This window comes from Nannospalax galili, unplaced genomic scaffold (genome assembly GCF_000622305.1).
Source record: "Nannospalax galili isolate Female #2095 unplaced genomic scaffold, S.galili_v1.0 scaffold1659, whole genome shotgun sequence".
Taxonomy (NCBI): domain Eukaryota; kingdom Metazoa; phylum Chordata; class Mammalia; order Rodentia; family Spalacidae; genus Nannospalax; species Nannospalax galili.
Window position 1 is genome coordinate 585,949 of NW_008342925.1, and position 15,176 is coordinate 601,124.

Below are 15,176 nucleotides of genomic sequence, written 5' to 3' on the forward strand. Positions count from 1 at the left end.
GTACTGGTGTGTGAGGAGGTCCTTTCTGCACCGAGGGGACCTAGTGTAGCTCCTGGTGTCCCTACCCCAGTGGGCTTTGCCTCCCTGCCCACCTGTAGGCCAGCCAGTCACATCTTCCACAGAAGCCAGGAGTTGCCCAGTCCTTTGGTACCCCAAAGCCTGCCTCCCAAAGCTGTTGGCTGTTTATTCTGTTCCTGAGTGCAGACCCCTCCATGTAGCCCTACATGGGGTCTGTGAATACGATTAGTAAGCCACCATTAGTCGTGTCTGCCCAGTGTTTGGACCACGTGTTTGCCTATGGGTGTAAACACAGGACAGAAAGCTCTTTCTCATCAGTGAGTACACAGGAAGAGATGAAAGTGGCCCCTTTCTTGAAGTGGCATGTTTCTGGCCCAGGGCTCAGCTTCCACATGCATCTTCAGCTAGCGCCTTGAACAGTGCAGACCTGCGCATGGCGGCGGTTAGCCCGCTCCAGCCATTGAACTCTGGCCTGTGTTAACATCAGTTGGCCCCACCCTGAGGGCAGGTTCCTTCATTCCCACCCTACAATTAAGGACTGTACAGAGTGGGTGTGAGTCTGGAACCCCCATCTCCAGGTGGGTTGCTGAGTGAAGGTGTAGAGGGCAGCCAGGCTGGGTAGGGTGGAGAATGTGATGGGGTTGTGGGGTAGGGGTCGGGTGGAGAACATGTGAGAGAGCTGCCTGCAGCCACCTGCTGCCCGCCTGTTTCTCTGAGCCTCTTGGCAGTCCATGCACTATTCCTCCTTCTTATTGGGGAAGAGGCCATTCCTTTCCCAGAGGTTCTTGGCCAATGGGATGTACAGGAAGGTAGATCTTTAGAGCCAGGTACTTTCCATAATGACCATGTCTTGCTGGTTGCCCCTGGCTGTGGTTGATCTAGAATGAGAGAGAGAGAGAGAGAGAGAGAGAGAGAGAGAGAGAGAGAGAGAGATGCTTGGAGAAGTGGTTGATGCCTAGAGGGTGGCTCTGGGCATCAGGTCTGATGGGAGTGTAGACTGTACATCATCAGGGTCTCACTCTACCTTATAAACCCCAAACCCAGGACTCCACGTGAAACACAATAGGTACATGACAAAGGTGGATTAAATGAAGGAATAAGTGGGGCCAAGCAAGGCGGGGCAAGCCTGTGATTCCAGCACTTGGGTGGCTGAGGCCAAGAGGAATGCTGGGTTCTAGGCAAGTCAAGCTACATAGTGAGACCCTGTCTCAAAAAACAAAAACAAGGGCTGGAGAGATGGCTCAGTGGTTAAGGGCACTGGCAGCTCTTGCAGAGGACCTGGGTACAGTTCCCGGCACCCACATGGCAGCTAACCATCTGTGACTCCAGTTCCAGGGGAATCTGACACCCTCTTCTGACCTCCGTGGGCATTTCACAACATGGGTGCACTTACCTGCATGCAGGCAATACACGCATACACATAAAAAATAAATATTTTAAAAAACAAAAAGACGACCAAGTGTGGCGCCCACACGCCTCGTGAAAGCAGAGGCAGGCAGATCTCTGTGAGTTCAAGGCCAGCCTGGTCCACATAGTGAGTTCTGAGCCAGCCAGGGCTTCATAGTGATACCCAGTCACAAAATAAAACAAACAAAAAGCCCCAAAACAACAACAACAACAAAAAGAGTAACTTAAATCCCGGCTCCTCAGCCGAGGTGCCCAGGAAAACGACAGCATTTCTGAACCGCAGATCCTTTGACAGTGAAATTAGACAATGAGGTCACCTACCAGGGTTGCTGTATTGCTTTGATGGGCTGCTATATTAAGACAGTAAGTGTGTTGGAGAAGTAGCTCAGTGGTAATGTGTTTGCCTAGCGTGTATGAGATCAGATCCTGGGTTCCAATCCCACCACTGAAGGAAAAAAAAAAAGAACCTAGTACCAAAGCGCCAACTTCTATCACTGTAGCTGTGACCTTGGATCCTTCCTAGTTGGAGAAGTCCCCACGAGAACAGTCACCAAGGACACAGCAGCCACAGGGAAGGTCACCTGCGGTGAGCCAGACACAGGTCCCTAGAATCATTCATTTAAGCCTGAAATGACTCTGGATGAGGCTGGCTGTTTTTTGTGTGTATCTGTGCGTGCAAATCTGTGGTTCATGTATGTGGAGGCCAGAAATGAATTCTGGGTGTCATTCCTTAAGCACAGTCCAGTCCATCTTTTTAAAATTTCATTATTATTATTATCATTATTATTATTATTATTATTTTGAGACAGGGTCTCCCTGTAGATGTTGCTGGCCTGGAACCTACCATATATACCAGGCTGGCTTCCATCTCACAGAGCTCTGCTTGCCTCTGTCTCCTGAATGCTGGGATTAGAGGTGTGCACCGCTATGCCCAGCTACAGATTTTTATTTTTTTATTTTAGGTGTATGAGTGTTTTGTCTGCATGTATGTAAGTGCACTACATGTGTACAATGCTCACAGAGGCCAGAAATGGGAGTTACATCCTCTGGAATTGTAATTACAATGTAGTTAGATGGTTGCTAGCCACCATATGGGTGCTGGGAATCAAACCTGAGTCCTCTGCAAGAGCAACCAGTGCTCTTAACCACTGAGCCATTTCTCTAGTTCCCCACCTTGCTTTAAAATTATTATTTTACTTTTTACGTGTATGAGTGTATTGTACGCATGCATGTAAGTGCACCCATGTCATGCAATGCCTGTAAAGGTCAAAAGAAGGAGTTGGATCACCTGGAATTGGAGTTACAGATGGTTATTAGGTGTCATGTGTGTGCTGGGAACTGAACCCTGGTCTTCTGCAAAAGCAGCCAGTGCTCTTAGCTGCCGAGCCATCTCTCTAGTGCCTCCAACTTGTTTTTTGAGACAGGGTCTCTCACTGGCATGGAGTTTGCCAAGTAGGCTAGGTAGGCCTACTTCTACCGCCCCAGCGCTGGGATTACAGTATCCCTGCTTTTTTGTTGTTTATTTTAAAAAATATTTTATTTATCATTGTTATTTTATGTGTATGAGTGTATTGCCTGCATGTATGTAAGTGCACCTGTGTCATGCAATGCCTGTGGAGGGCAGAAGAGGTCATCAGATTCCCTGGAACTGGAGTTAGAATAGTTGTTAGCTGCCATGCAGGTACCGGGAATCAAACCCAGGTCCTCTGCAAGAGCAGCCAGTGCTCTTAACTGCTGAGTCATCTCTCCAGCCCTGTTGTTTTGTTTTTACACAGGTTCTGGGGACTGAACTCAGGTCCTCATGCTTGCCAGGCAAGCACTTTACCCACTAAGCCATCTCCCTGGCCCTGATTTTGTTTTTCCTTTAACTCCCATTTTGCACCCGAGGAAGAGGAAATGAAGCTGGGAATGTCCCCTCATGGGCACAGTGTCAGAATGGATCCTTGGGTCCTGCCAACTCTTCTGCCACCTGAGCTTGGAATTTGTGGGACTGTGAAGCCAGGACTGTGGAGACCATCTTCCTGTGTCAGTTTTGCAAGGGAGGTAATGTAAACTTGCCCGCGCAGGTGGGCATTCAGTCTATTTTTCCTGCCTAAAATACAATCATCTTCTACCTGGGGAGACGTTGGACCAGCAGTGTTGTCTCTCTGAGCCTTAGTCACGCAGTCACGCCCTCTATCCCCCTCTCCCCCAGTAAATAGGAGCAGTCACCACCTCTCCCTTGCAGATAGAAACAGTCACAGCTCTTTTTGGTGGATGGGGATGGTCACTGTCCCTTGGCTGTAGGGAGCACAAGTCTTGGTTATAGCTCCTGGCCTCTGTCCCTGAAGCCTGGCCCATCTCCATCCTGCCCGAGAGGGTGCCCAGCCCCAGGCCCAGGCCACTCACCTACTCTCTAAGTCCTGGATGGTGTCAGGGAGCGGAAGTCCCTGGGTCTCTGGGAGGAAGAGCAAGACCAGGCTGGAGACAATGGCGACAGCTCCGTAGGTGAGTTGCGGCAGCAGGGGCACAGCCTGCTGGGCCATCCTGATCAGCGGGCCCATCATAGCCCCCAGGCGGCCCATGGAGCTTAGGAAGCCATCGACTGTCATCCTATGGGAGGAGCTCTGTCTCAGTCACAGCTGCCATTGTGGTAGGACACATTGGCTGGACCCAGGGATGCAGGCGAGAGACAGGTGGGTGGAGGAGTTCCTATCTTGGGCCTCCATGAACACCACCTCCCCCATGGAACCCATCTTGATCTTCTCTGTGGCCCTTTAAGACAACTTTCTAGGGCCCATCGTAGCACCCTCTGTTTGTCTGGGTAACTGGGTTGGACCTCAATGATGCTATGAGGCTCCCATCCCCATCTCCCAGCTCTGGGTCTCCATATAACAGGCAGAACTGACAAACACTGTTCAAAAAAGTTAGTGGAGAATGGAGAAACGAGAGCTCGAGCACCAGGAACAGAGAAAGGAAGCTGGGGGCAAGTCTGGAAGCTAACTCGGGCTCAGGTGCCCCTCTGCTGTCAGTCCATCCCCTTGAACCTCAGTTTACCTAACTGTCAATTATGGGGGTGGTACAGATTCTGGCCCAGTGGCCCTCTTTATGGGACTCTTGGACTCTGAGGCGGTGACTCCAGGCTCAGGCAAGGAAGGGGCTGAGGAAAATGAATGGGGTTCCCCTGTCACCAGGGCCAGGCCTGGCTTCCTTTATCAGGATTATTTAAGGATTTCACTGGGACAGAAAGGAGTTCGAATTCTAAACTGAAAGTCTGTGCGTGGTGTGTGTGTGTGACTCAGGAGGCTGAGTCAGGAGGATTGCTGTGAGTTTAAGGCCAGCCTGGCCTACATAGTGAGATTCTGTCTCAAACAATTCTAGACAAACCTAAAACCCAAATCTGGTTACCCTGGAGGCTCTGGGAGGTCCTGCCAGCCCTCTCCACTGGACCTCTGGGGGTGTCCCTCTCTGACCACACGAATGCACCGGAGACCCAAGGCAGCATCTACCTCATCGGCGTGGGGAAGAGCTCCGTCTTGTACACAGTTGTACAGGTCAGGCTGATCCCCAAACAACCTTGTCCCAGGACAGCCAGGGCCACACGCAGGGTCTGCAGGTCTGCGGGTGGAACAGGTGGCAGTGAAGGCCATGGTGCAGAGGGGCCGAGTTGCCCCCCTCCCACACCAGGCATCAGCAGGGCTGGTACTGTGTCAGGTTATGCAGTGCCAGGTGTGTGTGTGGGGGGTGTGCACAGTGTCAGATGAGCAGAAAGGAGGTGAGTTGGAGTGGCTGAGCCTGGGGCAGCTCCCCAGTCACACTTTCTTAAGCTGTCTTAGAACGCTGGGGTGTGCCTCCATGGCACAGTACTTGCCTAGTAGGTATGAAACCCTGGATTCCATCCCAGCACCAAAAATAAATAAATAAATAAATAAAAAGTAAGTAAGTAAGTAAAAGTCTTATAGAGAGGCTGGGGAGGTGGTTCAGTTGGTAAAGTGCTTATCTTGAAATCATAAGGATTAGAGCTGGTTCCCAGGATCCATGTTAAAAACTTAGTATGGTGAGTGGTGATCTCTTTGCTGGGGCAGAGACAGGCAGATCCCTGGGGCTCACTGGCCAGCCAGCCTAGCCTAATCTCTGAAGTCCAGGCCAGTGAGAGGCCTTGTCCCAAGAGGTGTGGGTGGCATTTCTGAGGCTAACACTTGATTTGACATTTGACCTCCACCCTTACACATGTGTATGTGTGTGCGTGCACGCACACACACACACACACACACACACACACATTAGAAAAAGTCTTATAAACTGTCAAGTACAGGTCTCACAGAAAGACGTTGCCTTTGAAAACTTTCTTGGTGTTCTGTGTACTGCTGGTCCATCTTTTGGGGGTCTACCATGACCCTGGTGGAGCACAGTTCACTCTCCACCTCATTTAGACCTTGCTGGATGCTAGCTGGGGCTATCCCATCTTCCTCTTGGCTATTCTGCCAGCTCGGGACACAGGTCCCCGTGCCCTGCCCCTGTCTTCTGCTGAGCCCCAAAAGGGACTTGGGGAGGGTTTCAAGCATCTTAGCTTCATTAAGAACTAACATGGGGGAGACCTTAGCAGACTGCCTGAGAGTGCCTGGATCCAGCCTCTGAGGTGGTGCTAAGAGATGGAAGCAACCTAAGTGTCCCTCAACTGACATGGGGATAATGAAAATGTGGTACATTATACAATGGAATTCTACTCAGCGGTAAAGAAAGATGAAATCATGAAATTTTCAGGTAAATGGATGGATCTAGAAACTGTTATATTAAGTAAAGTAACACAGACTCAGAAAAACCAACAACATATGTTCTCCCTCATATGTGGATCCTATACCAAATCCTTATATGTGAGTATATATCCTGATGTAACTGCAGGAACCAGGAAATTGGAAGGGAACCAGGAAGGTAAAGGGAAAGAAGGAACCCGAGAGAGAAGAATAGGGATAAATGTGTAAAATGGGGGTAGTTAAATGAGAGGAGGAGAGGGAGGGCTGTACAAGAAACTATGGGAATAAAGGGGAAGAAGGAGCTCAAGAGAGGTGGACCACAGCAGACAGGAATTAGTAAGGGAGAAATGGGCAAAATGGAGATACTTTAAATGGGGAGGGCATAGAGGGAGGGTTAAACAGGGAGAGAGAGGAAAGATAAGTAATGCCTAGCTAGTATAACAAACCAGAGGGAATTGCATTCGTTCAAAAACTACTGAAAAATTACACATACAATATCTCTACATGAGTCCATGAGCACAGCTGAAGGTTATATAACAAGAAACTGTGCCAGACGGGAGAAACCTTCCTTTGAATTGTTGGCCAGGGTAGTGCAAGAGACTCCCAAAATGACACAGGCTAGTCCACAGCCCTTGATGGCCTCTCAGAGCTTGATGGTAAGACCCTATTGTTGAAGACAGGACATACTTTGGCACAGGATTTGGAGCAATGGGGCTGGAACTGACCTGGAAGCCTCCTCTCCTGAAGGCAGCTCTCATAGCTTTTGAGAGCACTACACAAGCTGCTAAGGGAGAACATCAATCAATGGTCCAATCCTAGATTCAAGGCCTAAAAACCACACCAATGACCAGCACAGCAAAGGACATTGGTGCAGTAGTGTCACTTTTATCTTTTTATCAATAGCTACCTAATTGGTCTTAAAGCCCACGCAATGGGAGGAAACTCATGTCTGGTACTGTAAACATAGCCAAATACATGTAGCTGGAGAGGTCATAGATCTTAGAGAAAATCCCAAGGCTGTCACATCCCTAGACAACTAATTTATTACTATGTGCAAAATATGGATTCTTAAATTTGCAGACAGGTATCCCAGTCACCACCCACCAAAGTGGCTTCTTTTTCAACAGACAGAGATATTACAGAGTTCCACAACTGGTCACACACAGAGATTGTCTGTGAATTCCCAAGCCGAAGTGGCACATCTAGGGTGCAACCTCTTCACCCAAGGCTCACAGATCATAGAACAAGGCATGAAGAGAACACTAATGCATCTTCCAATTCTCATCAGTGAAGCTCCCTCATGCAACAGAGGGCCAGGACACAAAAGGTCACAAATGGCCAAAACACAGAGAATAAGAGTCTGCAGAGTGTGGGTCCTTGGACAGGACTCCCATACTAAAGTCCACCCACACAGCATTCAGGGATACCACTGCGGCTGAGGTAGAAAGACTGTAAGAGCCAGGGAGGAGGTGCATGACCATATGGAACTAGTCCTACAGGCTCCTAGAACCCTTCCCATAGGAACCTACAGCAATGGTGTCAGCATGCACAAGACCCATGCAAACTCAAGCAGACAAAACCCAGCATGGAACTGTGGAAATGGGCAGGAGGCCCCAGTCTTCGCTAAAGAGTTATTGGCAGCTAAAGAGTTACTGCTGGGTGATCAAGAGCTGATCTTAAAGGGAGGGACTCTAGATATGTCGACTAGGCCTCAGTGGATGAACTTGCACCTAGGGACATCTAGGGACAGTAACTTGACCTGATAGGCCTTAACACAAGTGAAAGAATGTATGAATTTCAGTGGGGAGTCTATGGGAGGGGGCCAATGGGGAAGGGATATAAAGATGATTAAGATGTTCTATATGAAATATACAAAAGTTAAAATTTTTTTTTAAAAAGAACATGGGGTGGGGCTACTAGTTAAGAGCAATAACTGGCTCTGTCTGGCTTAGACATTGAGAACCCATCAGACTGCCTGAGAGTGCCTGGATCTGGCCTCCACATGGTGTACATGGAATCCCACTCAAACTGGCCAACAGCCCGTGGAAAACAGATTCAGAGATCCGAAAGTTCAGTGCCTTGCCACAATGGGAAGAAGATCATCCCACACCTACCACCCCCTCCAAGGCTCAGGGACTTTTGCAGAAGAGGTTGGTGGAAAAAATGTCAGAGCTGGAGGAAGGGGTGGAGTGTTAACTGGAAATGACCTCTGACCACTATGTGGGCAAGCTATAGTCACACCTCCTTCCCACAATCATCAAGGAGTCCAGGGGGGAGTCAGTTACCCCTCCCACCCAATCAGTCAGCCTTAGCTGCATGTGGGGGGAGGGGCAAAGGATATATAAGCTGAGAACACAAGAGGCACCTTTCTCACCATTTTGTGCAGCTGTCAGGAGGTCACAGGATCTTTATTTGAGTGTGGACTTTACGGCACAGCCGTAAATGTGGGGTGTCCACTCTTCTGTAAGTAAACCACTACCCTATGCTCTGTTAAAAATAAATAAATAAATAAAATTTTTTAAAAAAGGAGCACTGACTGCTCTTGCAGAGGACCCAGGTTCAATTCCCAGAACTCACATGGTGGCTAACAACCATCTGTAACTCCAGTTCCAGGGGAATCCGACACCCTCTGACCTCCTTGGGCACTGCACGATAGGAGTGCACTTACATACATGCAGGCAATACACTCATACACACAAAATAATAAATAAAAGAACTAACATGGGGATCTTGGAGTCTCCCCAGCTCTCTGCACACCACTGGTCTGCTGTTTTAAAGAACAAAGAGAAGGGGCTGGCGAGATGGTTCAGTGGTTAGGAAATCTTGCTGCTCTTGCAGAGGACCTGGGTTTGGTTCCTAGTATTCCTGTTAGGATGTTCACCACTGCCTGTAACTCCAGCTCCAGGGGATCTAACATCCTCTTCTGTGGGCACTTGCACACATGTGACATACACTCACAGACACACACACACACACACACACCTACACACCCTCTGCTTGCTGCTCTTCTGACTCAGTTTATTCAGTCTTCCAGTCTCTCCCCGCCCCTCAGGTCTAAAGTCCTGGCTGTGTCCCTCACTGAGTGACTTGGGCTACTGCTTCACCTCTCTGAACGTGTTTCCTGCTCAGGAAAGGTCAGGGGTCTGGTTGGGGACAGTGGATTCCTGAGCCCAGTGGCAAAGCTGAGAGGGTCACAGACCAGGTAGAGCTGAGGCTCCGTGGCTGTGGCTGTATCGGAGAAGGAAGGGGTGGAATGGAAGGATGTGGTATGCCTGGATGGCAGGACGCCAGCTTGGCCGCCTTGCTCAGCTTCCTGGCTTACCTTGTGGCACCAGACCATTGGCCAGGATACAGAACCCTGCCAGGGCCAGGGAGCCACCCAGGGTCATGCGGCGGCCCAGGAACCTGAGTAGAAGGATGGTGGTGGCTCGGCCCAGGAAGTCCACAGCTCCGAAGAGGGTCTGCAGGAGGAAGATGTCCCTGCCCAGTCTCTGCAGGTCTAGGACCAGGCCGTAGAAGGACAGCATCAGGAAGCAGCTGTGGGCACGGGCGGAGTCAGGTGCATGCTGCTGAGGAGGGGCCGAGCCTGCAGTGCCACCTCACATGGCCTCCCCGGAGGCCACTGCCTGTCAGAGCCAGCCTGTGATCTGGACCCGAGTGGCCTGTTGAATGTAGGACACCTCTCCAGGAGACAGGCTTGTCCCAGGGAAGGTCAGGGCAGGGGTGACAACCTCATGTGTTCCCCATGTGTTCTGTGGGATGAGTGTCCCCAGTTGTCTTCCATGGTTGCTGGGCACCCTCTAGGGACCAGCACCCTTGGGGACTGTCTGGCTCCCCTTTCCCCTCTAACTTGCTTTCTGGAAGCAAGTCACACTGGGCATCTCTCTGGGTGCTGGATCCTTGTAAATTTTGAAGGACAGATTAGAGTGACAGTAGAGGTGTACCCTGAACTCTGTTGCCTGGTGGGCGGGGTTCCCTCAGGACAGAGAGCCTTATGTCCCAACACCTGGGAGCAATGCTCCTCAGCTGGGAACTGGGTGGGGCAGCCACACCCTCCAGCTCCACAGTGGTTGAACTGACCAGTGGCTGAGGCGAAATTATTTCTCATTACTTAAAAAAATCTGTCCTTGGCGGGGGTGGTAGCACATGCCTTTAATCCCAGCACTTGGGAGGCAGAGGCAGGCGGATCTTTGTGAGTTCAAGGCCAGCCTGGTCTACCTAGTGAGTTTGAGGACAGTTGGGGCTACAGGGAGACCCTGTCTCAAAAAGACAAAAAAAAAAAAAAAAAAAAAAAAAAGAAATCTGTCCTCATCCCAGCAGCTCATCAGCCCTTCTGTCAGGGCCCCTGATGGCTTTGCCCTGTAGACAACTGGGGCAGGTGCTGCAGAGGCAAAGCGCCTCCCTGTATGTGATGAGTGAGGAGCAGGGCTAGATTCTGGAGCCTTCCATGCAAACAGCTCCCTAAACCCACCAGGGTTAGTGCTTCAAAGTCTCCGATTTGAATAACAAAAGTTGCTCTGTGGCCCCTGGGGGAGCCCGGAAGCCTTGAGGGTTTTATTTGGGGAGGAGGGAAGAAGAGGGGTCTGGATGTCGGCTTCCTCTTAATTTATCAAGAAAAAAAGCTAAAAATAAAAGATTCAAAAAAGTGTTTGATCTGTTTTTGTTCGGAGATGGTGGTATCTACTGTCGTAAGCATAAAATGACATTTTCCTCATCGTTACTTTCTTTTCCTTTCTTTCTTTCTTTCTTTCTTTCTTTCTTTCTTTCTTTCTTTCTTTCTTTCTTTCTTTCTTTCTTTTTTGTTCCAAGACAAGGTCTCTTGGAATCCAGGCTGACCTACCTCACCCAGTTTTATGCAGTGCTCAGAGCTCAAAGTCAGGGCTTCCAGTGTGGTAGGTAGGTACCTCGCCCAATGAGCTACATTCCCACCCTAACTTTAGTTTTATTTGTGATAAAGTTCCAATCAAACCTGATTTTCCTTCTTATTTATTTATTTTTTTAGACAGTCTCACTGCGTAGTCCTGACGGGCCTGGAACTTGCTAACATAGACCAGGCTGGCCTTGAACTCATAGATACCCACCTTGCCTCTGCCTCTGCTGGGATCAAAGGTGTGCGCCACCATCTAGGGCTGATCTTAAGATGCTATTTTGAATGTCTCACTAACTAAATTAGTTTACAAGGAACTTCTGCTGATCCCTGGTGCCCTTAAATTCCTGTGTGAGGCACGGTGGGTAACAAAGCCCAGGGACTAGGAAGTAGCTGGCCAGGGTTCAAATGCAGCTCCTCACTCCTGGGGCCAGCTGCTCATCTGAGCTCCACATTCACATCTGTGAAGTGGGAGGTGGGAAGAAGTAAGGGGACGCCTGGGGCCTGTCGCTCTCAGGGGCCCTGCTGGGAGGATGAGTCGCTGAAGCTGACAGGCAGTGTTCTCTTCAGCCATGGTCTAGCCCTTGGCATCAGCCCGGCTCTGGTCCCCTGCCAAGTGACCGCTATTCCAGCTGTGCCTCTGTAGCCAGCTGCCAGCACACACCATGCCCAGACTGGCTTGCTTTGCTCTCTCTCTAACCCTGTTTGATGCTTGAGGCTGTTGGACTCCCTGGATATCACCTTCTCACCCCAGCTGTGTCTCCAGGACAGCGCACCTCACCACCAGCATGGCGCAGATCCTCCGGCAGAGAACAGGCACACGGAACAGGTCCAGCACTGACCCATGAGTCTCAGTGGTCACATCTTCCTCCATGCTGGACATTAACGCCTCAGAGAGGAAGGAAAGTGAGTGTTAAGAGTGATGGTCCCACTTGTCTCTGTGCCTAAGTGGATACAGCCAGAGGCCAGCCTGGCCTAGGACTCTGAACACTGATGCCCAGGCCTGGGAGTGATACAGGCAGCAGAGTTTCTCTCTGGCACCTGCCTCTCCTGCAGACCTGGCCTGCCCAGCCAGAGTGGAAAAATACCCATGTGCTGCTTGGCAGGCACCACTCAAAAGCCCCAACTGTCCTCTTCGGCCCTGATGGCTGGCATCAGGCAATGTCCACTTTGCCAAACTGGTCCCTTGAGACTTTCTGAGGGCTCATTCAGTCCTCCCGCACCTCTAGGCCCTGCTAGCCTGCATTAACTAGCTGTCCTGCTCCTGGAAGCTTCCCCTAGACTAGAACTCCATACTCAAGGAGTTCCATGTCCTCTGTACACATCCTCCACCTGTGTTCTTAACAGCCTCGTTTCCCCAGATACACCAAGAAGTCCCGAGAAATAGGTATGCACGACATAGGTTAAAGTCTTAGGTAAGATGGTGATAATAGCGATATTGTTATTATTGGTAGTTATGGTGAGGTTGATGATGATGGTGTTGGTGGGGATGGAGATGATGGTGGGGATGATGGGGATGGAGATGATGGGGATGTGGGGATGGGGATGATGGGGGATAAAGATGATGTAGGGATGATGGAGATGATGATAATGATGAAGATGAAGGTAATGATGGTGATGGTGATGATGGATAGTGATGATGATGGGGATGATGATGGGGATGGGGATGGGGATGGGGATGATGATGATGATGGGGGATGGTGATGATGATGGGGGATGGTGATGATGATGAGGATGATGATGATGATGGGGGATGGTGATGATGATGGGGATGATGATGATGGGGGGATGGTGATGATGATGGGGATGGTGATGATGGTGGGGATGATGATGATGGGGGCATGGTGATGATGGAGATGGTGGAGGGATGATGATGTGGGGATGATGGAGATGATGGTAATGATGGAGATGAGGGTAACGATGGGGATGGTGATGATGGTGGGGATGGCAATGGAAGTGGTGATGTGGGGTGATGGGGATCATGGTGATGATGGTGGGGATGATGGGGATTATAGTGATGATGGTGGTGGTAGGGATGGGGATGATGATGGGAATAGGGATGATGGTGGAAATGGAGATGATGGGGATCATGGTGGGGATGAGGATGATTGTAATGGTAGGGATGGTGGTGGTGATGGTGATAAAGATAATGGAAGTGATGGTATTTTCTAGAGATGCTTCTGGTGATGTTAATGGTGGTGTTGGTTGTGATGGAGAGGAAACCCACAGTGGTGGTACGAGTAGAGAAGAAAGCAGTGAAGACAGTTCTGGAGTGCGGAGGCTCTAGGGCTGCTGCTGCGGGTGTTGATGATGGCTCTGCCTTTACTGGTGGTGTTTGTGTGGTGATGGTGGTGCCACATACAGCACTGGATGTTGGAGGTTTGTGGTGATATTCTTGGTGGAGCTGATGGGGGGGTGCAGTGGGCTGTGGGGACACAGGAGGTCATACAGATAACACCTCCATAGATGTGTTTTCCTGAACTGCAAACAGCAGCCTCTCACCTCTATGGTCAGCGTCTTTTTGGCTTCCTTGTGGCCATTTATTCTGGCTACTTTCTGGAGTTCCTGAAGTGCTCTCTCTGGCTGGCCTCTGGTAATCAGCCATCGAGCAGATTCTGGCAGCCACCTGTCAAAGAAGTAGGTACTTGGCTGCCCTGGTGTAGGACCTGCCCAAAGTAGGACTTTGCTGCCCTGGTGCATCCTGGGTGCTCCTGAATCAGGTGGGAGGGAATAGTGAGTAGCTTGGGAGCCTCCGGTTAGATGAGACAGAGGAGCAGGCAGGTGCTTCTCACGTGTGCTGTAAAAGCTGGGCTGGGGGGCTGCAATTCATCTGAGTCCCAACACCCTGGCCCCCTCTTCTTCCCTGCTCACTCCCCATCTGGCCTCCCTCGATGCCAGGAGCTCCATGTCCAGCCTAGGTGCAGGCTGCCTGAGCAGGGATGTCCCCAGATGTGCCTGCCTCTCCAGTGATTCTGGGACCTTGTCTGTGATAGAAAGACCACATGGTGTCAACAAGGTGGCTCAGTGGGTAAAGACATTTGCTGCCAAGCCTGAGGACCTGAGAACTCAATCTCCAGGACTCACACGGTGAACGGAGAGACCTACTCCTGCAAGTTGTCCTCTCATCACTGCATTCATGTGTGGTGTACACACATTTTAATAAATGTAAAAAACCCTCTACTGTGTGTGTGTGTGCGCACCTCACAGTACTGGGTGTTTTGTTTTGTGGACACAGTTTAATTACATTAAGACAGAGCCCAGTGACTCTATAAAGCCAGCCTGTTTGTCCCCAACCTCAGGGACAGCTGGCCAGGAGAAACTTTCCTGGCACAAGATACTGGGGCTTGACCCTGTTTGAAGCAGATTGACATGGTGATTAAGAATCAGCTGGCCAGATGTGGTGGTTCATATCTTTTTTAAAAAATTTTTTATTATTTTTATTTTATGTATATGCGTGTATTGCCTGCATGTAGATAAGTGCACCCGTGTCGTGCAATGCCCTCAGAGGTCAGAAGAGGCTGTCGGATCCCCTGGGAATGGAGTTACGGACAGTTGTTAGCTGCCATGTGGGTGTTGGGATTCAAACCCGGGTCTTCTGCAAGAACAATCAGTGTTCTTAACCACTGAGGCATCTCTCCAGCCCCAATGTGGTGCATATCTTTAATCTCAGCACTTAGGTGATAGAGGCAGATGTATCTCTGTGAGTTTGAGGTCAGCCTTGTCTAAACAGGGAGTTCCAGGTCTTCCAGGACTACATAGTAAGACCCTATCTCAAAAGACCAAAAGAAGAAAGAAGGCAGCTGATCAAGCTGATAGCACTGGCTTGAAATCTCAGCACTCAGGAGGGTAAGGCAGTAGGTGTGAAAGATCAGAGCCAGCCTGGGTCATGTAGTGAGTTTGAGCCCACCCACGGTAATTTTGTGTTAAAAGAAAAAGCCACCTGTGACTATAGACTCAGTGGTACAGCACTTCGTTTCATCAGGCTTAGTAGACAGACAGACAGACACACACACACACACACACACAGACAGACAGACAGACAGACAGACACACACACACACAGACACACACACACACACAGACACACACAGACACACACACACAGACACACACACACACACAGACACACACACACACAGACACACAGACAC

At 50.0% G+C, this 15,176-nt stretch overlaps 1 protein-coding gene across 2 annotated transcripts in view; it reads right to left on the reverse strand.

Moving 5' to 3' along the window:
* Positions 1-608: 608 nt before the first annotated feature.
* The window catches only part of Slc22a11 (solute carrier family 22 member 11), a 19,583-nt gene continuing 5,015 nt past the window's right edge, over positions 609-15,176 (reverse strand). The window contains exons 5-10 of one of the 2 annotated variants that reach the window (XM_008838933.2): positions 13,528-13,651; positions 11,802-11,914; positions 9,481-9,695; positions 4,914-5,022; positions 3,814-4,017; positions 609-896 (exon numbers count right to left, since the gene is read on the reverse strand). In XM_008838933.2, coding sequence (XP_008837155.1) covers positions 836-896; positions 3,814-4,017; positions 4,914-5,022; positions 9,481-9,695; positions 11,802-11,914; positions 13,528-13,651 — 826 coding nt within the window. In that variant the 3' untranslated portion in view covers positions 609-835. The remainder of the gene's footprint in view (positions 897-3,813; positions 4,018-4,913; positions 5,023-9,480; positions 9,696-11,801; positions 11,915-13,527; positions 13,652-15,176) is intronic. The other variant, XM_017799597.2, reaches the window with a different exon arrangement.